This window comes from Callithrix jacchus, chromosome 2, assembly GCF_049354715.1.
Source record: "Callithrix jacchus isolate 240 chromosome 2, calJac240_pri, whole genome shotgun sequence".
Classification (NCBI taxonomy): Eukaryota; Metazoa; Chordata; class Mammalia; order Primates; family Cebidae; genus Callithrix; species Callithrix jacchus.
The window spans coordinates 39,819,458-39,845,381 of NC_133503.1; the positions used below are offsets into that span (position 1 = coordinate 39,819,458).

The 25,924-nt window shown below is 44.6% G+C and overlaps 1 protein-coding gene across 18 annotated transcripts in view; it reads left to right on the plus strand.

The window, feature by feature from the left end:
* Window positions 1-25,924, plus strand: part of LOC100401450 (protocadherin gamma-C4) — a 181,746-nt gene that overhangs the window by 56,521 nt on the left and 99,301 nt on the right. Inside the window, exon 1 of one of the 18 annotated variants that reach the window (XM_035286964.3) lies at window positions 1,697-4,280. The exons of 13 other annotated variants lie outside the window; for them this stretch is intronic. In XM_035286964.3, coding sequence (XP_035142855.3) covers window positions 1,884-4,280 — 2,397 coding nt within the window. In that variant the 5' untranslated portion in view covers window positions 1,697-1,883. Of the gene's footprint in view, window positions 1-1,696; window positions 4,281-6,646; window positions 9,252-12,085; window positions 14,670-16,780; window positions 19,401-22,189; window positions 24,790-25,924 lie in introns of those variants that run through there. 4 more of the 18 variants (XM_035286933.3, XM_035286963.3, XM_035286929.3 and 1 more) reach the window with 4 other exon arrangements.

Genomic DNA, 25,924 nt, shown 5'->3' on the forward strand with positions numbered 1-25,924 from the left:
ATTAACTACTTCTGTGTTATTTTGTATAACATTAACTACTTCCGTGTTCTTTTCTATATCAAGTGATTGTCAGCGAGAAGGGGTGGATGACAAGGTAATCTTGATTTCAGAGACCTTTGAGAATTAATTAAAATGACACTTTTAGCCAGATATGGTTACAGGATATGGTCCACCTGAATGGGAGGCTGAGGCAAGAGGACAGCTTGAACCCAGGAATTGGAGGCCCTTCTAGATAATATGCAAGACTCTGTCTCTTAAAAGAAAAAAGACTTCTTTTTAGACTAATGTTGTATTTGGTGGTACTTTGAACTTGATCGACTGTACAATAGTGGTGGTGGGGGATACATTTTACAAGTTCTGCTGTGTCTACGTTTCAGATGTAAAATCACTTGGGGTAGAAGACAATGTTGTTGACACTATCAATGTTACCGAGGGAAGGTCCTATGGCAGAAATATGGTTATAAGCAATTTTGTAAAAGAAAATCTCCTGAGCAGGGTGCATTGGCTCACACCTGTAATCCCAGCACTTTGGGAGGCTGAGGCGGGTGGATCATGAGGTCAGGATATCAAGACCAACCTGGTCAACATGGTGAAGCCCCATCTGTACTAAAAAATACAAAAATTAGCCGGGCATGGTGGTGCACTTGTAAGCTACTCGGGAGGCTGTGGTGGAGGAATCACTTGAACAGGGAGGCGGCAGTTGCAGAGAGCTGAGACTGTGCCACTGCACTCCAGCCTGGTATCAGAGTGAGACTCCATCTCAAAAAGAAAAAAGAAGAAAATCTCCAGACCAAAATTTATTAGATGCATAAAATTATTTTTAGGCAATGGAGAGACAATCCCTAAACTCAGTAAGCTATTGTAATCAAACTTTCCAGGGATGGTTTCCTTCAATTCTGAGGTCAACAAAGAATGTAAGTGCAGAGGTGGGAAGCAGTGCTTCAGTGCAGCAGACCTCAATGACTTTGTGTTTTGATGCTGCATATTATCCCCCTGATAACTTTGAAAATGAATGTTGTATTTTGTAACCAGGAAAATAATTGTGTAATGAGTAGGAGAGGAATAGGTTATTGCCTGTGATAATTGAAATGAGAATCACATATTCCCGCAATGAAATCACTGAAACTATTGGGAAAGGAGATGTATTTGAAAATAAGTATAAATTGCACCTTCTAAAAGGCAATTTGGGACTTAATGATACTCTCCAGAAAAAAAAAAAAATGTTGAAATAAATTTGGAGATACTTAGAAAAGTGAGAAAATGTTAGGAACAATGAAAGAAAGATAAAATGTATCCAGTATATTGCTAATGGGTAAGTATGCAAAATTACTCTGCTCTGAGGTGGTTTAGGCCAAGTCTGTGCTATGGCTAGCTTTGTATAGATAGTGCATGTTTGAAGATTCGGGAAAGCTTATGTCAATAAACAGATGTTTATTGAATCCACATGATTTGCCTAAAAATCTTCAAAGTTAGGATGAATGCATTTCTAAGATTACGTCTTTAGACATCATTAAATATATAGACGTATCCACGTAGTTTTTGTACTTTCAGTTAGGCACACAATTTTAATTACTGAATTGGTTAAACTGAAGCAGCAGAGGCTGTAGTTTCCTAGTGCTGACTCTGGGCGCCGCTGTTGGCCAAAGTGGAGAGCCTGGAGCTTCAGATCTCCTCGCGCAGCCGCAGCGCACTTTCCAGGGCAGCCCCAGCTCAGACTCACCAGCACCAGCCTTTACACCGCTTCCTCCTCGGAAAAAGAAGAATCTTTTCCTGAACTGGAACTGGGATTAAAGTCCCTTCGGAGATCCGAAAATCTGCAATACAGAGGTTATTTGTAACCCGGCGTCTCCAAGCTGGTGAGCAAGCTGAGGAGAGCAAGAGGGATGGGGAGCTGCGCCGGGGAGCGGGACCGGGCTGAGAGGCGACCTGGGCTCTTTCTCTTCCTGCTGCCTTTGTTCTGCCCCGCCCTCGGTGAGCAGATCCGCTACAGGATTCCCGAGGAAATGCCCAAGGGCTCCGTAGTGGGGAACCTCGCCAAGGACCTGGGGTTCAGCGTCCAGGAGTTACCGACTCGAAAACTGCGCGTCAGTTCGGAGAAGCCTTACTTCACCGTGAGCGCAGAGAGCGGGGACTTGCTTGTGAGCAGCAGGCTAGACAGGGAGGAGATCTGCGGGAAGAATCCAACTTGTGCTCTGGAATTTGAGGCCGTTGCTGAAAATCCACTGAACTTTTATCACGTGAATGTGGAGATCGAGGACATTAATGACCACACACCAAAATTCACGCAAAATTCCTTTGAGCTGCAAATAAGTGAGTCTGCACAGCCTGGCACACGATTTATATTAGGATCTGCCCATGATGCAGATATTGGTAGCAACACACTGCAGAGTTACCAACTCAGTCTCAGTGATCATTTCTCATTGACACATAAAGAGAAATCAGATGGCAGTAAGTACCCTGAACTGGTATTGAAGACACCTTTGGACCGAGAAAAGCAGAAATCCTACCATTTGACTTTAACTGCCTTGGACTTTGGGGCGCCACCCCTAAGCAGCACTGCACAAATACGGGTTCTAGTGACTGATGCTAATGATAATGCTCCAGTGTTCAGTCAAGACGTATACAGGGTGAGACTTTCGGAAAACGTATACCCGGGGACCACCGTGCTACAGGTGACTGCCACGGACCAGGATGAGGGTGTCAATGCTGAGATCACTTTCTCTTTCAGTGAAGCTAGTCAGATCACCCAATTTGACCTGAACTCTAACACCGGGGAAATAACTGTTTTAAATACATTAGATTTTGAAGAAGTCAAAGAATATTCCATAGTTTTAGAAGCAAGGGACGGTGGAGGAATGATTGCGCAATGCACAGTGGAGGTAGAAGTCATAGATGAAAACGACAACGTCCCGGAAGTGATATTCCAATCTCTACCCAACCTGATTATGGAGGATGCCGAGCTGGGAACACATATTGCTTTGCTGAAAGTGCGTGACAAGGATTCCAAACACAATGGAGAAGTTACTTGTAAATTGGAAGGTGATGTTCCGTTTAAAATACTAACTTCTTCAAGAAACACGTATAAATTAGTGACAGATGCTGTTCTAGACCGCGAGCAGAATCCAGAGTACAATATCACTATTACGGCCACAGACCAGGGCAAGCCTCCCCTCTCCTCCAGTTCCAGCATCACCCTGCACATTGGCGATGTAAATGACAACGCTCCGGTTTTCTCACAGCCTTCCTATATAGTCTATGTGCCCGAGAACAACGCTCCTGGAGCCTCTATTTCACAAGTCAGCGCTTCCGATCCCGACATGGGACCTAATGGCCAAGTCTCCTATTCCATCGTGGCCAGTGACCTGGAGCCTCGGGAGCTGTCTTCCTACGTGTCGGTGAGCGCACAGAGCGGGATGGTGTTCTCGCAGCGCGCTTTCGACCACGAGCAGCTGCGCTCCTTCGAGCTCACGCTGCAGGCCCGCGACCACGGCTCGCCTGCACTCAGCGCCAACGTGAGCCTGCGCGTGTTGGTGAACGACCGTAATGACAACGCCCCGCAGGTGCTATACCCCGCGCTGGGGCCCGAAGGCTCTGCTCTCTTCGATATGGTGCCGCGCGCTGCAGAGCCTGGCTACCTGGTGACCAAGGTGGTGGCGGTGGACGCAGACTCAGGACACAATGCCTGGCTGTCCTACCATGTGCTGCAGGCCAGCGAGCCCGGGCTTTTCAGCCTGGGGCTGCGCACGGGCGAAGTGCGCACAGCGCGTGCCTTGGGTGACAGGGACTTGGTCCGCCAGCGCCTGCTGGTCGCTGTGCGTGACGGTGGACAGCCGCCACTCTCTGCCACCGCCACACTGCATGTGGTCTTTGCCGACAGCTTGCAGGAAGTGCTGCCGGATATCACCGACCGCCCTGAGCCCTCTGACCCCCAGGCGGAGCTGCAGTTTTACCTAGTGGTGGCCTTGGCCTTGATCTCAGTGCTCTTCCTCCTGGCAGTGATTCTGGCCATTGCCTTGGGCCTGCGACGCTCCTTCAGCCCCGCCGCCTGCAGCTTCTTCCAACTTGGTCTCTGTGTCAAGTCTGGACCTGTGGTTCCCCCCAACTACAACGAGGGGACTTTGCCTTATTCCTACAATCTATGTGTTGCACATACAGGAAAGACGGAATTTAATTTCCTAAAATGTAGTGAGCAATTGAGTTCAGGACAAGACATGCTTTGTGGTGATACATCTGGGGCCTTATTTCCACTATGTAATTCCAGCGAGTTGACTTCCCATCAGGTGAGTTTCCTTTAAGTATAACTTACTTTACATTGCCTATCCATTTCTGCGTATTCACAGGAAAATATATATATTCACAGGAAAATATATAATTTTTAGATCTCATGAATCATTTTGGGAACGTTGTAGTCAGTTAAAAAGCTATCATACCATTCTTCAAAGGAGGAGTGAAGTAGGAGCAATGTGTGGCCCAACATTTGTTTGTTTTTTAACAGAGCTTAAGTTTACAAAGCAATGAGGGTGTGGTTTTAACCACAAAGTGAACATATTAGACAGTTGTTGACTCTCCTAAAAAGTGAATGAGATATTCCCATACATTTTCCTTCTTGTTGCCTAATATATGATGAATACTTTCTTCAGCTTGGACATACCATAAATATAAAAATATTAAGCAAAGAAGCTAAACTTCAGTACTTTTCTTCACTAATTTACCTGGTAAATCCATACTAGTCGACCGTTTTATTTCTTGTGTTAACTTCCCTTTTGTTTCAAATGTTCCTAGAGTAAGGAGTCTTCAGCTGGATTTTTATGTCCATGGACCCCTTGTGGTTGTACGCAGTGTATGCCGTGTGTGTGTGTGTGTGTGTGTGTGTGTGAGAGAGAGAGAGAGAGAGAGAGAGAGATCCTTTTACTTAGAAAAAGGTCTTCCATGCTCATTAGAAGATCAAAAGCAGATTCTCCTTACTTGCAACATAGAGTTTCAGTATTAGACTGTATTCAAGCTCATTCTATGTCCTCCATCAAAGAAAAGACAACGTTTTATGTCTGTTGTTCCTCTCACACACAACCCTAATATATGATGTATAACTGCCTTTTCTGTAGCCCTACACTAACATAACTAGAGATCTTCTAATCATTCTGCTATCTCTGGGAGATAAATATAGTCTTGAATTTTTCAAATTTTTAGACAAAACTGCCAATCTGATGTGCATACAAAATACCAAGGAACATATGTGCCTTTTGCTAGATATCTCTAAGCAACTGCTTCAATTAACGTCCACTTTACAACTTGCTGAAGTAAAGAGACCTCTTTCGATTCTTTTTCTCTTTTTCCTTTTTTTTTTTTTTTTTTTTTTTGAGACAAAATCTCTCTCTATCACTCATGCTGTCGTGCAGCGGCACAGTGATAGCTCACTGCAGCCTCAAACTCCTGGGCTCAAGCAGTCCTTCTGCATCAGCCTCCTGACTAGCTGGAACTCAGGCTTATGCCACCAGACCTGGCTAATTTTTCTATTTTTAATAGAGACAATATTTTCCTTCACAAATTTAACTGGTATAGTTTCCATTTTCTACTCAGTTTTCCATATGCATAAGAAAATATATTCACAGAAAAATATAAAGTTTTCAGATATAATGAATTATTTTAGGGAAGTTTTAGTCAGTTAAAAAACTGTTATACCATTCTTCAAAGGAAGGGTGAAGTAGGCTGATCTGTGTTGCTCAGGCTGGTCTTGAAGGGAAAGAGACTTTTTTGTATTCACATTTATTATTTGACTTCTTAGGAAGCATTATGTAGTCATTACTTTTTGAAGGTCTTTAGATCAAAGTAGGTAAAGTTAACTTTAGAATATATGTCTACCCTAAAAAGTGAAGTCTGCTTTAAAATGTAGTCATCTCTTTGGTAGAAGGGATGGGATGGAGCTTTGCTTTTATTGTATATTCATCTGTACCTTTCAAATATTCAAATAGAAAAATATAAACAATGTAAATAAAATAGTAAAACAAAATAATATCTCATAAAACTTCAATGATAAAAGTATTTATCCTATTGAAATTTCACCATTTTTATTTGAAAACATTATCAATGTGTAGTTCAAGTGGCATGTTGAAGGATAATTTAACAGTAACAACTCTATAGAAAGCTTCTATATGATTAAGTAGTTCAAACCAAATAAAACAATTTCTGAGTCAGTCATCTCCAGGTTAATTTTAGTCTTAGAAATTTATTTCTTGTGACAACTGAAGTTCTTAATTATTTCTTAGTATATGTTGGAAACATTTACAGTAAAGCTTAGAGCACAATGGGAAATGAAAGTATCATGTTAGTTTTTTGAAGACCAAATGTATTGCAGAAATGTGAGTAATCCGATGCTACAATCTGATCATTCTGATCTAATGTGATCATTTAATAACACTAAATAAAACATTCATCTCATTCTTTGGCTGTTTCCTTTAAAATATGTGTTTAGGGATCAATCAAATAAATTCAAAACAAAGTAATATGCAAATGGCATTTTTTTTCTCAGTAATCTAGCAGAGTATTGCATTGAGAAGTAATCTGTATCTCAGTGCAGTAACTATTTAGGACTCTAAGCGCCGCTGTTCACCTACTAGGAGAGAAATACAACCAAAAACACTCAAATCTTACACCTCACAAATACCCGCAGATCCCGCAAACTAACTGCTGGACTGCGGTGAAACCCCACCTCGGTTTGGAGGCACTCCAGGTTTCCGGAGGATTATCATCTCCATAGCTGCGGCAAGAAACTAAATAAGACCCACTTAGGCACAGTGAAGATTCTGAGAGGATTCTGCAACAAAACAACAATGGCCACTCCACAGAATCGCCCCAGACGCGGCGAGCTGATCCTGCTGTGCGCGCTGCTGGGTACGCTGTGGGAGATCGGGAGGGGACAGATTCGCTACTCCGTGCCAGAAGAGACAGACAAAGGCTCTTTCGTGGGTAATATCTCCAAGGACCTGGGGCTGGAGCCCCGGGAGCTGGCGAAGCACGGAGTCCGCATCGTCTCCAGAGGTAGGACCCAGCTCTTTGCTCTGAACCCCCGCAGCGGCAGTTTGGTCAGTGCGGGTAGGATAGACCGGGAGGAGCTCTGCGCTCAGAGCTCGCGGTGTCTGATAAATATTAACATCCTGGTCGAGGATAAAGGAAAACTATTTGGGATAGAAATAGAGATAATTGATATTAACGATAATAACCCAAAATTCCAGGTGGAAGAGCTGGAAGTAAAAATTAACGAAATCGCGGCTCCTGGAGCACGTTACCCACTCCCAGAAGCTGTTGACCCGGATGTGGGCGTGAACTCCCTCCAGAGCTACCAGCTCAGCCCCAATCACCACTTCTCCCTGGACGTGCAGACCGGAGACGATGGAGCCATAAACCCAGAGCTGGTACTAGAGCGCGCCCTGGACAGGGAGGAAGAGGCTGCTCACCACCTGGTCCTCACGGCCTCGGATGGCGGCGAGCCTCGTCGCTCCAGCACAGTGCGCATCCATGTGACAGTGTTGGATACAAATGATAATGCCCCGGTTTTTGCTCAACCGATTTACCGAGTGAAAGTGCTTGAGAACGTGCCCCCAGGGACCCGGCTGCTTACTGTAACAGCCAGCGATCCGGATGAGGGAACCAACGGAAAAGTGGCATACAAATTCCGGAAAATTAATGAAAATCAATCTGCGTTATTCCAGCTTAATGAAAATACTGGGGAAATATCAATAGCAAAAAGTCTGGATTATGAAGAATGTTCGTTTTATGAAATGGAAATACAAGCCGAAGATGTGGGGGCACTTCTGGGGAGGACCAAATTGCTCATTTCTGTGGAAGATGTAAATGACAATAGACCGGAAGTGATCATTACGTCTTTGTTTAGCCCAGTGTTAGAAAATTCCCTTCCTGGGACAGTAGTTGCTTTCTTGAGTATGCATGATCGAGACTCTGGAAAGAATGGTCATGTTGTCTGTTACACACGTGATAATTTACCTTTTAAATTAGAAAAGTCAATAGATAATTATTATAGGTTAGTGACATGGAAATATTTGGACCGAGAAAATGTCTCTATCTACAATATCACAGTGATGGCTTCAGATCTAGGAACACCGCCTCTGTCCACTGAAACTCACATCACCCTGCACGTGGCAGACATTAACGACAACCCTCCTACTTTCCCTCATGCCTCCTACTCAGCCTATATCCTAGAGAACAACCCGAGAGGAGCCTCCATCTTCTCCTTGACTGCACACGATCCTGACAGCCAGGAGAATGCCCAAGTCACTTATTCTGTGACGGAGAACACGCTGCAGGGGGCGCCTCTGTCCTCCTACATCTCCATCAACTCTGACACCGGTATCGTGTATGCACTGCAATCTTTCGACTATGAGCAGATCCGAGACGTCCAGCTACTGGTGACAGCCAGCGACAGCGGGGACCCACCCCTCAGCAGCAACGTGTCACTGAGCCTGTTCGTGCTGGACCAGAACGACAACGCGCCCGAGATCCTGTACCCCACCCTCCCCACAGACGGTTCCACTGGCGTGGATCTGGCGCCCCGCTCCGCAGAGCCCGGCTACCTGGTGACCAAGGTGGTGGCGGTGGACAGAGACTCGGGCCAGAACGCCTGGCTGTCCTACCGCCTGCTCAAGGCTAGCGAGCCTGGACTCTTCGCGGTGGGGCTGCACACGGGCGAGGTGCGCACGGCGCGGGCCCTGCTGGACAGAGACGCGCTCAAGCAGAGCCTCGTGGTGGCCGTCCAGGACCACGGCCAGCCCCCTCTCTCGGCCACTGTCACGCTCACCGTGGCCGTGGCCGACAGCATCCCCGAAGTCCTGGCCGAGCTGGACAATCTGAAGCCTTCGGTGGACCCGGACGATTCTGGTCTCACACTCTATCTCGTCTTGGCGGTGGCTGCCGTCTCCTGTGTCTTCCTTGCCTTTGTTGTTGTGCTTCTGGGGCTCAGGCTGAGGCGCTGGCACAAGTCACGCCTGCTCCAGGATTCCAGTGGCAGATTGGCGGGCGTGCCTGCCTCACATTTAGTGGGTGTTGAGGAGGTACAGGCTTTTCTGCAGACCTATTCCCACGAAGTCTCCCTCACCGCAGACTCGCGAAAGAGTCACCTGATCTTTCCCCAACCCAACTATGCAGACACTCTCATCAGTCAGGAGAGCTGTGAGAAAAATGATTCTTTATTAACACCCATAGATTTTCATGAATGTAAGAATGAAGCTGATCATGGTCAGGTGAGTTTAGTTTTTTGCTTGCTTTTAATTTCCAGATGAATTTTATTTGGCATAAATTATGTTTTGAAAAACATTGTGAAGATAGTTGAAAATAATTTTTAAGGCATATCACAGAGTTTTGGGTTTATTTTGGTGGGATTACTATAACACTGAACTCTAATAGTCATAGGTTGTTGTTTCGTTTGCTTTTGAACAGCTTGGAAAAGATTGATCAACAATTTTAAGCCTTCCGGTATTTTATTTCTATTATCACTCATTCACTTAAGAAGTACCTACTCATCCATACTGGTAATTTTGCTACTGTTCGTGTGTGCATGTATGTGTCTATGTATCTTAAATTAGAACTTCAGAAAATTATCAAGAAATCTAAAGCCTTGTATTAGCTTAGTAAAAGTAAAATGTATCTCAGAATTTTTAGTTATGTTTAGCATTTGAACCTATAACTATGCTGTTGTAGATTTCTTCATTTTGAACCTCTTCTCTGAGCCCTGTTTCTGTACCAGTGCCCCTCAAAACTTTAATACTTCTTACCATCTTTCAAAACATGAACAAAATTTAAAGATGGATCTTGGTGGGAGATAAGACTGGTTACTAAATGTTAAGTATGTGTGACAATGGTTACCTGGGCTCCATGCCCATGGAGACATGAAATCTAAAAGCCTAGAATGTCCATTGTTCCACCAAACACAAAACAAAAGCAAAACATTAGATCTGAATTAAAATGTGGTTTTAAACTGTTGAAAGTGACTTTCATAAAATACGTAAGAATATATTTCAATAGAATTCCAATGAGCTGGTTTGGTTGTACATCCATATAAAATGGTGAGAATGTTGATTTTAAGAACCAACATTTCAGGTACACATGTTCTAAATAAGCTGATCGATTCGGTTAAAGTTATTCAGTCTTGACTGGGCACGGTGGCTTATGTCTGAAATCCCAGCACTTTGGAAGGCTGAGGCAGGAAGACTACTTGAGCCCAGGAGTTTGAAACTGCAGTGAGCTATGATCATGTCACTACACTCCAGCCTAAGTGACAAAACCAGACCCTGCCTCTTAAAAAACTAACATTAATAGTAATAACTCAGGGCCAAATTCAGTGGCTCACGCCTGTAATCCCATCACTTTGGGAGGCCGAGGCAGGCAGATCACGAGGTCAGGAGATCAAGACCATCCTGGCCACATGGTGAAACCCCGTCTCTACTAAAAATACAAAACTTAGCTGTGCCTGGTGGCACATGGCTGTAATCCCAGCTACTTGGGAGGCTGAGGCAGGAGAATCACTTGAACCAGGGAGTTGGAGGTTGCAGTGAACCAAAAACACACCACTGCATTCCAGCCTGGTGACAGAGTGAGACTCTGTCTCAAAAAAAAAAAAAAAAAAAAGTAATAACTCAGTCTATGCTGCATTCCTTCTTGTAGCATTTGAATAAAGCTAATCCCTGAATTATTATAAGGTAGAAGATGACCCAATACATTTTTGTTAGTAATGAAAAGGATATCTCCTAAGGATTGTGTAGTGTTCTACTGATTGGTTCATATTCAGTGGAATGGGAGTTAACCTCATAGTTTGTGTACCATTTGGATGCACATTTGAGAGGACAATATATCATTGACACTATGCAATTTTAAAAACTGTGATGAAAGTTGCCCTGGTAGGAAAGAACATTTTTACTCTCCCTAAAAATGTTGGCTAGTTGTTTTTATTCATCTGACAAATGGACTAAAAAAGGTTGACCAATGTCACCATATTCTACAAATGTATGCAAATAAATTTATGAGCTTAATTTATTCAATTCCAAAGTTATTTCTTCAGTAAATGGTGGTATATAGATAGGGTAATGATGCAGTCCACTAGAATATCCCTTTGTACCTTGTATTGCAGAATAGATAAGCATTTCCCCGATAACTCTTAAGTATGAATTTATGGGCTGGGCGTGGTGGCTTACGCCTGTAATCCAAGCACTTTGGAGGCCAAGGCAGGCGGATCACCTGAGGTCAGGAGTTCAAGACCAGCCTGACCAACATGGTGAAACCCCCGTCTTTAAAAAAAAAAAAAAAAAGAATGAATTTATGTACTATAAAAGACATGACATAAGACAAGTATTTTGGGATATGAAGAAGAGCAACATAGTAGTGTATATCATTTCTTGGCTACATCATATGGGCAATATACTTGGAGGAATATTTTCTGAAGAAGAAGAGTAAAGATACATTATTTTTTAAAGATATTAATATTGTCAGGAAGAGGAGATGTTTGGGGATTGGTACAAAATTGCCACGACTTTACAAAATAGTTTTAAATAGTATAGATTTCCCTAATATGTGTAATGTAAAACAGAAATATTGAGTGGTGGAAATTGTAGAAATGAACAGAAGAATGATAAAATTGTTTCCACATATCATAGCTAATAAAGAAAAATGATTTTTTGAAATCCGCATAATATGAACTCTCTGAGAGCAAGACCTGTATCTTATTCATCATTTTATTGCCAGTGACAAGGGCAATACTTAGCTCTAGCTAGTTCAAGGTATGTTTGCAGAATGGTGGAAGAATGGACCAATGTACGCAGGTTTGTGTAAAAACTCTATGCGATAATTCTAACAATTTGGAGAAAGTAGAAAGATACCTTAAAGAGGGTGTTATAATTTGTTATTAAATATATGAAGGTAAAAGCTTTGCTTGTTGAGTTAGGCACACAAATGCAATTACTGCACTGGTTAAACTGAAGCAGCAGAGGCTGTAGTTTCCTAGTGCTGACTCTGGGCGCCGCTGTTGGCCAAAGTGGAGAGCCTGGAGCTTCAGATCTCCTCGCGCAGCCGCAGCGCACTTTCCAGGGCAGCCCCAGCTCAGACTCACCAGCACCAGCCTTTACACCGCTTCCTCCTCGGAAAAAGAAGAATCTTTTCCTGAACTGGAACTGGGACTAAAGTTCCTTCGGAGATCCGAAAATCTGCAATACAGAGGTTATTTGTAACCCGGCGTCTCCAAGCTGGTGAGCAAGCTGAGGAGAGCAAGAGGGATGGGGAGCTGCGCCGGGGAGCGGGACCGGGCTGAGAGGCGACCTGGGCTCTTTCTCTTCCTGCTGCCTTTGTTCTGCCCCGCCCTCGGTGAGCAGATCCACTACAGGATTCCCGAGGAAATGCCCAAGGGCTCCGTAGTGGGGAACCTCGCCAAGGACCTGGGGTTCAGCGTCCAGGAGTTACCGACTCGAAAACTGCGCGTCAGTTCGGAGAAGCCTTACTTCACCGTGAGCGCAGAGAGCGGGGACTTGCTTGTGAGCAGCAGGCTAGACAGGGAGGAGATCTGCGGGAAGAATCCAACTTGTGCTCTGGAATTTGAGGCCGTTGCTGAAAATCCACTGAACTTTTATCACGTGAATGTGGAGATCGAGGACATTAATGACCACACACCAAAATTCACGCAAAATTCCTTTGAGCTGCAAATAAGCGAGTCTGCACAGCCTGGCACACGATTTATATTAGAAGTAGCAGAAGATGCAGATACTGGCTTAAACTCTCTACAGAAGTATAAACTCTCTCTTAACCCAAGTTTCTCATTAATAATTAAGGAGAAACAAGATGGTAGTAAATATCCGGAACTGGCATTGGAGAAAACCCTAGACCGGGAACAACAGAGTTACCATCTTTTAGTCCTGACTGCCCTGGACGGTGGAGATCCACCCCTAAGCGGCACCACTGAGCTCCGGATCCAGGTAACTGACGCCAATGATAATCCCCCTGTATTCAGTCAGGACGTGTACAGAGTCAGCCTTCCGGAAAACTTGCCACCAGGTACCACTGTGCTGCAAGTGTCAGCCACCGACCAAGACGAGGGCATCAACTCAGAAATTACTTATTCCTTCTACAGATCCGGGCAAATCTTTGGTCTGAATTCAAAGAGCGGGGAAATTACAACTCAAAAGAAACTGGATTTTGAAGAAATCAAGGAATATTCAATGGTGGTAGAAGCGAGGGATGGTGGAGGACTTGTTGCACAATGTACAGTTGAAGTTAACATTGAAGATGAAAATGACAATAGCCCGGAAGTTACATTCCATTCTCTACTTGAAATGATTCTGGAAAATGCGGTGCCTGGAACACTAATTGCTTTGATCAAAATACATGACCAAGATTCTGAGGAAAACGGGGAGGTTAATTGTCGATTAGAAGGTGAAATCCCTTTTAAGATTATCTCTTCGTCCAAAAATTCATATAAGTTGGTAACAGATGGAATCCTAGACCGAGAGCAGACCCCGGAGTACAATGTCACCATCACAGCCATTGACAGGGGCAAACCGCCGCTCTCCTCCAGCATAAGTGTCATCCTACATATCAGCGACGTCAACGATAACGCTCCGGTTTTCCACCAGCCTTCCTATTTGGTCAGCGTAGCGGAGAACAATCCTCCTGGAGCCTCCATCGCGCAAGTCAGTGCATCTGACCCGGACTTGGGGTTGAATGGCCAAGTCTTCTACTCCATCGTGGCCAGCGATCTAGAGCCTCTGGCCCTGGCTTCTTACGTGTCCGTGAGCGCGCAGAGCGGGGTGGTGTTTGCTCAGCGCGCCTTTGACTACGAGCTGCTGCGCGCCTTCGAGCTCACGCTGCAGGCCCGCGACCACGGCTCGCCTGCACTCAGCGCCAACGTGAGCCTGCGCGTGTTGGTGAGCGACCGCAACGACAACAACCCGCGGGTGCTGTACCCCGCGCTGGGTCCCGACGGCTCTGCGCTCTTCGATATGGTGCCGCGCGCTGCAGAGCCTGGCTACCTGGTGACCAAGGTGGTGGCGGTGGACGCAGACTCAGGACACAATGCCTGGCTGTCCTACCATGTGCTGCAGGCCAGCGAGCCCGGGCTTTTCAGCCTGGGGCTGCGCACTGGCGAGGTACGCACGGCGCGCGCCTTGGGCGACAGGGACGCAGCCCGCCAGCGCCTGCTGGTCGCTGTGCGTGATAGTGGACAGCCGCCACTCTCTGCCACCGCCACACTGCACCTGGTCTTTGCCGACAGCTTGCAGGAAGTGCTGCCGGATATCACCGACCGCCCTGAGCCCTCTGACCCCCAGGCGGAGCTGCAGTTTTACCTAGTGGTGGCCTTGGCCTTGATCTCAGTGCTCTTCCTCCTGGCAGTGATTCTGGCCATTGCCTTGCGCCTGCGACGCTCCTTCAGCCCCGCCGCCTGGAGTTGCTTCCAACCTGGTCCCTGTGTCAAGTCTGGGCCTGTGGTTCCCCCTAACTGCAGCGAGGGGACTTTGCCTTATTCCTACAATCTATGTGTTGCACATACAGGAAAGACGGAGTTTAATTTCCTAAAATGTAGTGAGCAATTGAGTTCAGGACAAGACATGCTTTGTGGTGATTCATCTGGGGCTTTATTTCCACTCTGTAATTCCAGTGAGTCGACTTCCCATCCTGAGTTGGTGAGTTTGATTTATGTCTAGTCTTTTTCATTATCCACTCAATATTCTGTATTTACATGAAATTGCCATATATTTTCAGGCCTAATGAGTTGTCTTAGGGAAGTTATAGCTGGTCCGAAAGGTGTCCTATCATTCTTTAAGAGCAGCAGTGAATTATGAGTGGCTATGTCACATTGAAGAAGTAGCCTTATAGATTTACAAAGTGGTAAGAGTTTGCTCTTCGCTTCCTAGCAAAAACATTTGGGACTTTTTGGTCCTCTTTTGCAAAGCTAATGAAATTTACCCATTGATTGTCCCATTCTTTAACAGGTTTATATTTTATTATATGTAGGTGAACATTAAATTTAAAGTATATAATCATTTAATTCACCTTTTAAAGCAAAGAAACTGCTAGTAGGTGCCTTTCTTCTCTGATTTCACTGGTCCTTTACATCTCTTTATCATGCTAATTCCTCACATGTACTTTCTTATCCCTACCTAATGGATATATGATTTTTAGAATCTCCTAAAATTTTATTAAAAATACTATATGTTTTGTGTATGAGAGAAAAAGAGAGAGACTGACTCACTGAACTCAGAAGGTCCAAATCATTCAAATCATTATCTAAGTTTATCCAGGTTTTCTTGGAGGCAAAATCCTTCTCTACCTCTATATAATTACCAGAAGAAACTTGCAAGAAAAAGAGATGCTATTGCCTCAATTTCTCTTGCTCAGAATCCTGACAAATATTCTTGAAAAAAGGGGAAAAAGACACCGGATTTGTCTTACCGTTTGGAGCTCTAAACATAAATGACTGGATGTTTTCTCAACATCCTTGTAGGAGGGAAGGAAAATGCAGAATTATTCCATTTTTAAGGCTAACACTACTAGACTTGTGTACATACAAAGTTCCCATTACGTGGTATAAGTATTTTGCTTGGTTTCTCTTGGTGTGTGATTCAGTAAATAGGTTCCTTACAAAGTGCTGAGATTTCTTATAATACCATTTACTTTTAACCTTTCAATAGTTATCTTTGTTATTTATTTTGTGTTCTTTTTTTCCAAATTATTACATAAATTTAAGTGACCCATAGAATAATAAGTTTAAGGTCACTTTATAGCCGAGCATGGTGTTGAGCACCTGTAATCCCAGATACTCAGGAGGCTGAGGCAGGAGGATCGCTTGAACCCGGGAGGTGGAGGTTGCAGTAAGCCACGATCCTGCCACTGCACTCCAGCTGGCTGACAGAGAGTTTCTGAGACTCTGTCTCAGAAACAAACAAACAAACAAGATCACTTTAAAGTTGCACAATTTATTGATAGAAGATTAAAATATAAACTTGCTTTTTAGTTTATAAGCATTTGAATATTTGAAACAGTCTGTGCATGCATTATGTATTCACATTAAAAAACTAAACATTTTTTGAAATAGCATAAAAGTTTAAGCAATCACAAAATGTAAAAATTTCCGACCTTAATCCCATTAATATTTAGCAATATTAGGTGAGAACATCTGTAACGATTGCTGAATTAACATTACTTTTATAACACAAAAATGTAAAAGAAACCTTTCTCCAGGAATTTTACCGTTAAAATAAATTAACCCCATAAAATAATTTCAAAGGGAATAATCTATCCTTATATATGTATTCAATACAATTATATATTTTACATTTACAAATATATAATATAGGTATAATAATTTAAAATAAATATATTTCCAAAGAAGATTGCACATATATATTACTTCAGAAAATTGATAGTTAAGATATACAGAAAAACTGAAGCATCATAAAAAGGAAATTATAATTTACATATCAGAAAGAGTGCAAAATTCTAGCAAGAAAAGTAAATTAATTTTAAGCGATGGTTTGTAATTTAATAATACACTTACAGAAATTTTATTCCACTTTATTTACAACTCAGATATTTAAAAATAGGTTGCTTTTGAAATACAAATGCAAGAAACAATTGGAGAAATCTAAAATCATAATTAGAAGAGAGTAGTGTTTTCTTTATCGGCCATTTGATACAATACTGTTACGTATCAGTGGGTGTAGTAACGGCTTAAGACTCTGAGCGCCGCTGTTGACCAACTCTAAGCAAAAATCAGGACTCCATCCGGATTTCCAGTCCTGCGACTACACAAAACCCGGCGGATCCCACAAACCGGCTCCCAGGCTGCAGCAAAACTCAGCCTCTTAACTTAGGGTATTCTGGCTTTCTCTTGAGGAAAAGGATCACCATACTTTGCAAGAGGGAAGAAAGAACCTGGGGAAGCAGCGCGCACAGAGAACATTCTGACAAAATTCCAAAGCGTGGCAGCAATGGCAGCTCCAACCAGATGCCAGCTACGCGGAAGATTAGTCCTGCTATGCTCGCTCCTGGGGACGCTATGGGAGGCCAGGGCCAGTCAGATTCGCTACTCCGTGCCTGAAGAGACAGAAAAGGGCTATATTGTGGGCAACATCTCCAAGGACCTGGGGCTGAAGCCCCGGGAGCTGGCGGAGCGCGGAGTCCGAATCGTCTCCAGAGGTAGGGCGCAGCTTTTCTCTCTCAACTCGCGTAGCGGCAGCTTGGTCACCGCGGGGAGGATAGACAGGGAGGAGCTCTGCGCTCAGAGCCCGCAGTGTCTGGTTAACTTTAAAGTCCTGGTTGAAGACAGAGTGAAACTGTACGGAATAGAAATAGAAGTAACTGATATTAACGACAGTGCCCCAAAATTCGAGGCCGAAAGTCTGGAAGTAAAAATTAATGAAATCGCGGTTCCTGGGACACGTTACCCACTCCCAGAAGCTGTTGACCCGGATGTGGGCGTGAACTCCCTCCAGAGCTACCAGCTCAGCCCCAATCACCACTTCTCCCTGGACGTGCAGACCGGAGACGATGGAGCCATAAACCCAGAGCTGGTACTAGAGCGCGCCCTGGACAGGGAGGAAGAGGCTGCTCACCACCTGGTCCTCACGGCCTCGGATGGCGGCGAGCCTCGTCGCTCCAGCACAGTGCGCATCCATGTGACAGTGTTGGATACAAATGATAATGCCCCGGTTTTTGCTCAACCGATTTACGGAGTGAAAGTGCTTGAGAACGTGCCCCCAGGGACCCGGCTGCTTACTGTAACAGCCAGCGATCCGGATGAGGGAACCAACGGAAAAGTGGCATACAAATTCCGGAAAATTAATGAAAAGCAGTCTCTGCTATTCCAGCTTAATGAAAATACTGGGGAAATATCAATAGCAAAAAGTCTGGATTACGAAGAATGTTCGTTTTATGAAATGGAAATACAAGCCGAAGATGGTGGAGGATTGAAAGGGCGGACAAAAGTGCTCATTTCGGTAGAAGATGTAAATGACAATAGACCTGAAGTGACCGTTACCTCTCTCTTTAGCCCAGTGAGAGAAGATGCACCTCAGGGAACAGTAATTCTTCTTTTCAATGCTCATGACCGAGACTCCGGGAAGAATGGTCAAGTTGTCTGTTCTATCCAGGAGAATCTATCTTTTAAATTAGAAAATTCAGAAGAAGATTATTATAGATTGTTGACGGCCCAAATTCTTGACCGAGAAAAAGCCTCAGAATATAATATCACGGTGACTGCAACAGACAGAGGAACTCCACCCCTGTCCACAGAAATTCACATCACCCTGCAAGTGACTGACATCAATGATAATCCACCTGCCTTCTCTCAAGCCTCCTACTCAGTCTACCTCCCGGAAAACAATGCCAGAGGTACTTCCATCTTCTCAGTGATTGCCTATGACCCTGATAGCAATGAGAATTCTAGAATTACTTATTCCTTGGCAGACGATACCATCCAAGGGTCTCCTCTCTCCACCTATGTCTCTATTAACTCGGACACTGGCGTGCTGTATGCACTGCGCTCCTTTGACTATGAGGAGTTTAGAGATTTGCAAATGCAGGTGAGGGCAAGTGACAATGGAAACCCACCACTTAGCAGCAATGTGTCATTGAGACTGTTTGTTTTGGACCAGAATGACAATGCCCCTGAAATCCTGTATCCTGCCTTCCCCACTGACAGTTCTACAGGTGTGGAGCTGGCACCCCGCTCTGCAGAGCCCGGCTACCTGGTGACCAAGGTGGTGGCAGTAGACAGAGACTCGGGCCAGAATGCTTGGCTGTCCTACCGCCTACTCAAGGCCAGTGAGCCAGGGCTTTTCTCTGTGGGGCTACACACAGGTGAAGTGCGCACAGCTCGGGCCCTGCTAGATAGAGACGCGCTCAAACAGAGCCTTGTGGTGGCTGTACAGGACCATGGCCAGCCCCCTCTCTCGGCCACTGTCACACTCACAGTAGCCGTAGCCGACACCATCCCAGATATCCTGGCTGACCTGGGCAGTCTTCAGATCCCTGCAGACCTGGAGGCCTCAGACCTTACTCTCTACCTCGTTGTGGCTGTCGCAGTGGTCTCCTGTGTTTTCCTCATCTTTGTTATCATGCTGTTGGCTCTCAGGCTGAGGCGCTGGCACTCCTCACGTCTGCTGCGGGCTACAAGTGATAGGTTGGCTGGTGTGCCCACCTCACACTTTGTGGGCGTAGATGGGGTTCGAGCTTTCCTACAGACCTATTCTCAGGAGTTCTCCCTCACCACTGACTCAAGGAAGAGTCACCTGATCTTCCCCCAGCCCAACTATGCAGACACGCTCATCAGCCAGGACAGCTGTGAGAAAAGTGAGCCTTTGTGCATTTCGGTTGATTCCAAGTTTCCTATAGAAGACACCCCTTTGGTTCAGGTGAGCTAGCTTTCTTTCTTTCTTTCTTTCTTTCTTTCTTTCTTTCTTTCTTTCTTTTCTTTCTTTCTTTTTCCTTCCCTCCCTCCCTCCCTCCCTCCCTTCCTCCCTTCCTCCCTTCCTCCCTCCCTCCCTCCCTCCCTTCCTTCCTTCCTTCCTTCCTTCCTTCCTTCCTTCCTTCCTTCCTTCCTTCCTTTCTCTTTCTTTCTTTCTTTCTTTCTTTCTTTCTTTCTTTCTTTCTTTCTTTCTTTCTTTCTTTCTTTTTCTTTCTTTCGACACAGTCTCACTCTGTTGCCCAGGCTGGAGTACAGTGGTGCTGTCTCAGCTCACTGCAACCTCCACCTCCCAAGTTCAAGCGATTCTTCTGCCTCAGCCTCCTAAGTAGGGTAGCTGGGACTGCAGGCCTCCCGAGTAAAGTACCTGGGATACAGGCACGTGCCACCATTCCTGGCTAGTTTTTTGCTGTTGTTGTTATTAGTAGAGACAGGGTTTCATGTTGGCCAGGCTACTTCTGACCTCAAGCAATCTGCCCACCTCAGACTTCCAACTGCTCGGATTACAGGCGTGAGCCACTGTGCCTGGCCCTTTACTTTCTATTGTAGTTGGCTTCCCTTTAACTGTTTGTACTTAAGGTAGTATAAGTCGATATTTCTTGTCTTGTCATTTTTCACTGAGCCTAATATTTGCTCCAACATTTAAAGGAGGCATTTATTAATTATATTTGCTGATAATAACGTTCATGTTCTCATAATAATTAATCTACCATCAATATAAACCATTCTTCATGGGGCAGCTGCATTGATGTGGGCTTTTGAGTAAGGTTGCTTGATTGTTGCAGTGGACTCACATCATAAAATTCTTACTCCCCCTTTATTTTTTTAAGAGATGAGGGGTGTCATTCTGTTGTCCAGGGTAGAGTGAAGTGGTGTGAGTAAAGCTCACTGCAGCCTCAACCTCCTAGGCTTATGCGATCCTCCCACCTTAGCTATCAGAGTAGCTAGGACTAAGGTGGGAGGACTAGCAAGCTATGTTGCTGGGGCTGATCTCAAACAATCTTCCTGCTTCAATTCCCAAAACACTGGTGAGATGTGAGCCACCTCACTCAGCAAATTCTTACTCCTAAGATCATTTCTGCAGGTCATACTATGTTTTTAAGGGTAAATTGATAAAGTAAATGTATTCTTCTTAGAGAAACAGCTGAAAGTCCAGCTTTATTGCTTCTACTCTTCCATTTTTTTGATAGGGAAACACCCCCTTTGAGGTGATATTTTTCAGATCACAGTGTATAAAGTCTGTTTGTATTTATAGATATTTTTTGAGGAAGATTCAAACTTCATTTATCCACTTCCAAACCCTAGTAAAGCATTTTTCCCCTTTAATGGTTGTAACATCCTTTATTTTCATATCTTCAAAGGTCTTAATTTCCTAATGCTGTAATGTACATTATGGAGAATAGTTGGACATTCTTCTTTTCTATAGTATACGCTTTCTCAAGAGACGTTTCTAAGACTGGTCACTGTAAAATGACAAAGCAAGGAATTAAAAATATTTCTTTCACTTATATATTATTTCTGGCTTAATTCTCCAACTTTTGAGGCTAGAAATGAACTTTCATCTCAGATATAATGTAAGAAAATATTTTCAGGAACTGCTGGGAAGATTCTAAAAATATCTTACTGTTTTTAGCTATAAGGAAGAAAATAATATAGTATTTAATGAATTTTAAACATAGTGTCATTTCAAGTAGCAAATAACATTTCATGAGACATTTAAAAATAAGCTTTGAGGTTGACTCAAAATTCTGTGCTAAACATGTGATCCATAGATACATTGATGACTGCTGCCATTTCTATGGAAATGAGTTTTTATTTGTTTGTAACTAATTGGATTTCCATTGGTTTATATATAAGAAAATAAGTGCTAAAATGCCTGGAAATCCTTTATGACATATAGACATTTTAATTATTTCAAACACGTTTTCTCCCTTAAGCTGGTAGCAAAAAATAAATAAATAAAGCATCCTTCAGGCTCATATTTTTAACCATGAAACAAGAAAATTGTTACAGCTTCTGTTCTGAGAAATAACCTTCTTACTTACTATTTATAAATATTTAAATGTATGTTAATCTGGGGAAAACATAACAGATATCCATGAAGGCTTGTATGTCATGGTAGGTAATTATTCGATACCACAAAGATGTCTCTTGCCCTTAAAACCATAACACAAGGCTCACCAGATAGATGACTGAGTAGAGTATGGAAATGTTTAATTCTATTATTCTTAAACTATGTAGGACTTAACTTGTGCATTGGTAACAGATTGTAGAACATAAGCTGAAATATAAAATTCTTGACCTTGATGTCTCATCTTAAAAAGAAGCATTGATTGACATTCTATATCTTGTATTACTTAAAAATAATGGGGGAGCACCGCCTATGTTTAACAAAGATTGGCTTTTTGGTGATCACTGTTGAAGGTGGGTGATGGCTATGTGAAGCTTCACTATATAATACTCCTTACTGTCGTATAAGTTTGAAATTGTGCATAATAAGTTTATTTAAAACACAAAACATATAAATATATCCTATAATATTGTGATGAGAGAAAAATTTGGAAAAAATGTACCCCTGCATTTTCAAAGAATATATACATTTTGGAGACCGAATTCAAAATGAAAAACTAGACTGCAGTCCCACACGGAGCCTCTGGGCGCCGCTGTCGGCCAGTGCAGAGCAGGCGCTGACGCCCGGGATCCTTCAGTGTCTAGCCTGGAATCCCCTGCGCAGCCAACAACAGAAAGAAGAAAACCAGCTCACACACACAGGCTCCCGGCTGCGCAGACCCTACCCAGCACACCGGATTCCCAGCCCCAAGACCCGGGACTCCTCCCGTCCTGGGCCGAATGGTCTTCTAGCACGGTAGAGTGTACTTTCTCCAACTGGAAAAGCTAGGACCCAGCGAGAATCCGAGCGAACGATGGGAGGGAGCTGCGCGCAGAGACGCCTGGCCGGCCTGCGGCAGGTATTATTTCCCTTGCTGCTGCCTTTGTTCTACCCCGCGCTGTGTGAGCCGATCCGCTACTCGATTCCGGAGGAGCTGGCCAAGGGCTCGGTGGTGGGGAACCTCGCTAAGGATCTAGGGCTCAGTGTCCTGGATGTGTCGGCTCGCAAGCTGCGAGTTAGCGCGGAGAAGCTGCACTTCAGCATAGACGCGGAGAGCGGGGACTTGCTAGTGAAGGACCGAATAGACCGTGAGCAGATATGCAAAGAGAGAAGAAGATGTGAGTTGCAATTGGAAGCTGTGATGGAAAATCCTTTAAATATCTTTCATATCATTGTAATGATTGAGGATGTTAATGACCACGCCCCTCAGTTTGATAAAAAGGAAATACATTTAGAAATTTTCGAATCTGCATCTGCTGGTGCACGAATATCGCTTGACCCTGCCACGGACCCCGATATAAACATAAACTCAATTAAAGATTATAAGATAAACCCTAATCCTTATTTTTCATTAATGGTTAGAGTTAATTCCGACGGTGGCAAATACCCAGAGTTATCTCTGGAGAAACCCCTAGACCGGGAAGAACAGAGATCTCACAGCTTGATATTGACGGCCTTGGATGGAGGGGACCCGCCAAGAAGTGCCACTGCTCACATAGAAATTTCTGTCAAGGATGCCAATGATAATCCCCCGGTGTTCAGCAAAGATGAATATAGAATTAGTCTTAGTGAAAATCTGCCCCCTGGATCCCCTGTGTTGCAAGTGACAGCCACTGACCAGGATGAGGGGGTCAATGCCGAGATAAACTACTACTTCCGAAGCACTGCCCAGAGCACAAGACATATGTTCTCATTGGATGAGAAAACAGGTATGATTAAGAATAATCAGTCATTTGATTTTGAAGATGTAGAAAGATACACCATGGAAGTGGAAGCGAAGGATGGAGGGGGTCTCTCTACCCAGTGTAAAGTAATCATAGAAATCCTCGATGAAAATGACAACAGCCCAGAAATAGTCATCACTTCTCTCTCTGATCAGATTTTGGAGAATTCCCCTCCAGGAATGGTCGTTGCCCTCTTCAAAACACGAGACCTGGATTTCGGAGGAAATGGAGAAGTCAGGTGTAATATAGAAACAGACATTCCATTCAAGATTTATTCTTCTTCCAATAACTACTACAAGCTGGTGACAGACGGAACCCTGGACCGAGAGCAGACACCAGAATACAATGTCACCATCGTAGCCACTGACAGGGGCAAGCCACCTCTTTCTTCCAGCAGAACCATCACCTTGTACGTCACTGACGTCAACGACAACGCTCCAGTTTTCGACCTGGCGTCCTACCTAGTTCACGTGGCCGAGAACAACCCTCCAGGAGTCTCCATCGCGCAAGTGAGGGCCTCTGATCCGGATTTGGGGCTCAATAGCCACATCTCCTACTCTATCGTGGCGAGTGACCTAGAGCCCTCTGCGCTGTCGTCCTACGTGTCCGTAGGCGCGCAGAGCGGGGTGGTGTTCGCGCAGCGCGCCTTTGATCACGAGCAGCTGCGCGCCTTTGAGCTCATGCTACAGGCCTGCGACCATGGCTCTCCAGCGCTCAACGCCAATGTGAGCCTGCGCGTGTTGGTGGGCGACCGCAATGACAACGCACCGCGGGTGCTGTACCCAGCTCTAGATCCTGATGGCTCCGCGTTCTTCGATATGGTGCCTCGCGCTGCAGAGCCCGGCTATCTAGTGACTAAGGTGGTGGCGGTGGACGCCGACTCAGGACACAACGCCTGGTTGTCCTACCACGTGCTGCAGGCCAGCGAGCCCGGGCTCTTCAGCCTGGGGCTGCGCACGGGCGAGGTGCGCACGACTCGAGCCTTAGGCGACAGGGACGCAGCCCGCCAGCGCCTGCTGGTCGCTGTGCGTGATGGTGGACAGCCGCCACTCTCTGCCACCGCCACGCTGCATCTGGTATTCGCAGACAACTTGCAAGAGATACTGCCAGACCTCAGTGACCGTCCTGTACCCTCTGACCCCCAGGCTGAACTGCAGTTTTACCTGGTGGTGGCCTTGGCCTTAATCTCAGTGCTTTTCCTCCTTGCTGTGATTCTGGCCATTGCCTTGCGCCTGCGACACTCTCTCAGCCCTACTTGGGACTGCTTCCAGCCTGGTCTCTGTGTCAAGTCTGGACCTGTAGTTCCCCCCAACTACAGTGAGGGGACTTTGCCTTATTCTTACAATCTGTGCATTGCGCATACAGGTACAAAAGAGTTTAATTTCCTAAAATGTAGTGCGCCCTTACATTCCAATGAAGACATGGTTTGCAGTGATTCTCCTGGAGCCTTAATTCCATCTCATGGTGGGGAAGATTTGACTTCACATCCTGAGACTCTAACTTCGGTGAGTTTCTCTTTTTTTGTGTGTGATTTCTCTAATAGTCTACTTGTTTCTCATATTTTAGGCATACTGCCTTATTTTCATTTTACAATTATATTTTTAAATTCATAGCTTTTTATCATCTTTTCTCAACATTTTGTCAATTATAGTTTCCACTACATGTTTGGTTCGTAAGTTGCTCTACCTTTTTGTGAAAGAATGTCAGCAGATTGAAGTTAGTCTTTCTTTTTTTTTTTTTTTTTTTAATGGAATCTTGAACTGTCGCCCAGGCTGGAGTGCGGGGGCTCGATCTCAGCCTACTGCAACCTCCACCTTCTGGATTCAAGCAATTCTCCTGCCTCAGCCTCTGAAGTAGCTGGGATTACAGGTGCCTGCCACCACACCTGGCTAATTTTTTTTGTATTTTTAGTAGAGACAGGGTTTCACTATTTTGGCCAGGCTGGTCTCAAACTCATGACCTTGTGATTCACCTGCCTTGGCCTCCCAAACTGCTGGGAGTGCAAGTATGAGCCACCATATTATGTAAAGTTCTGACTGGTGAACAGAAGCAGTGGTCTTGGCATCTAAGAAAATAAACAAGTAACCTGTCTATTCAAATGTGCTAAGACTTAGTGAATTCGCCATATCTTCTTTATATGTTTTTAAGGCCTAAAATTATTCAGAAGGCAGGCCCAGTGGCTCATACCTATAATCACAGCACTCTGGGAGGCTGAAGCGGAAAAGATCACTTGAGCCGGAGAGTTGGAGACCAGCCTGGGCAATATAGGGAGACCCCCATCTCTACCAAAACAAGAACGAAAAACAAAACCATTAGCAGAATATGGTAGCATTCCCCTGTGGTCCCAGCTACTTGGGAGGCTGAGCTGGGAGGACTGTTTGATCCTGGGAGGTCAAGACTGCAGTGAGCCCCAATCTTGCCACTGCACTCCAGCCTGGGTGACAGAGCAAGACTCTGTCTCTAAAACAAATAAATAAATATGGAGGCAGGGCCAAGTGTGCTGTAAACCCAGCACTTTGGGAGGTGGAAGTGGAGAATCTCTTGACTCCAGGAATTTGAGGCCAGCCTGGGCAACACAGTGAGACCCCATCTCTACAGAAAATTTAAAAATTAGCAAGGAGTGTTGGCATGTGCGTGTGG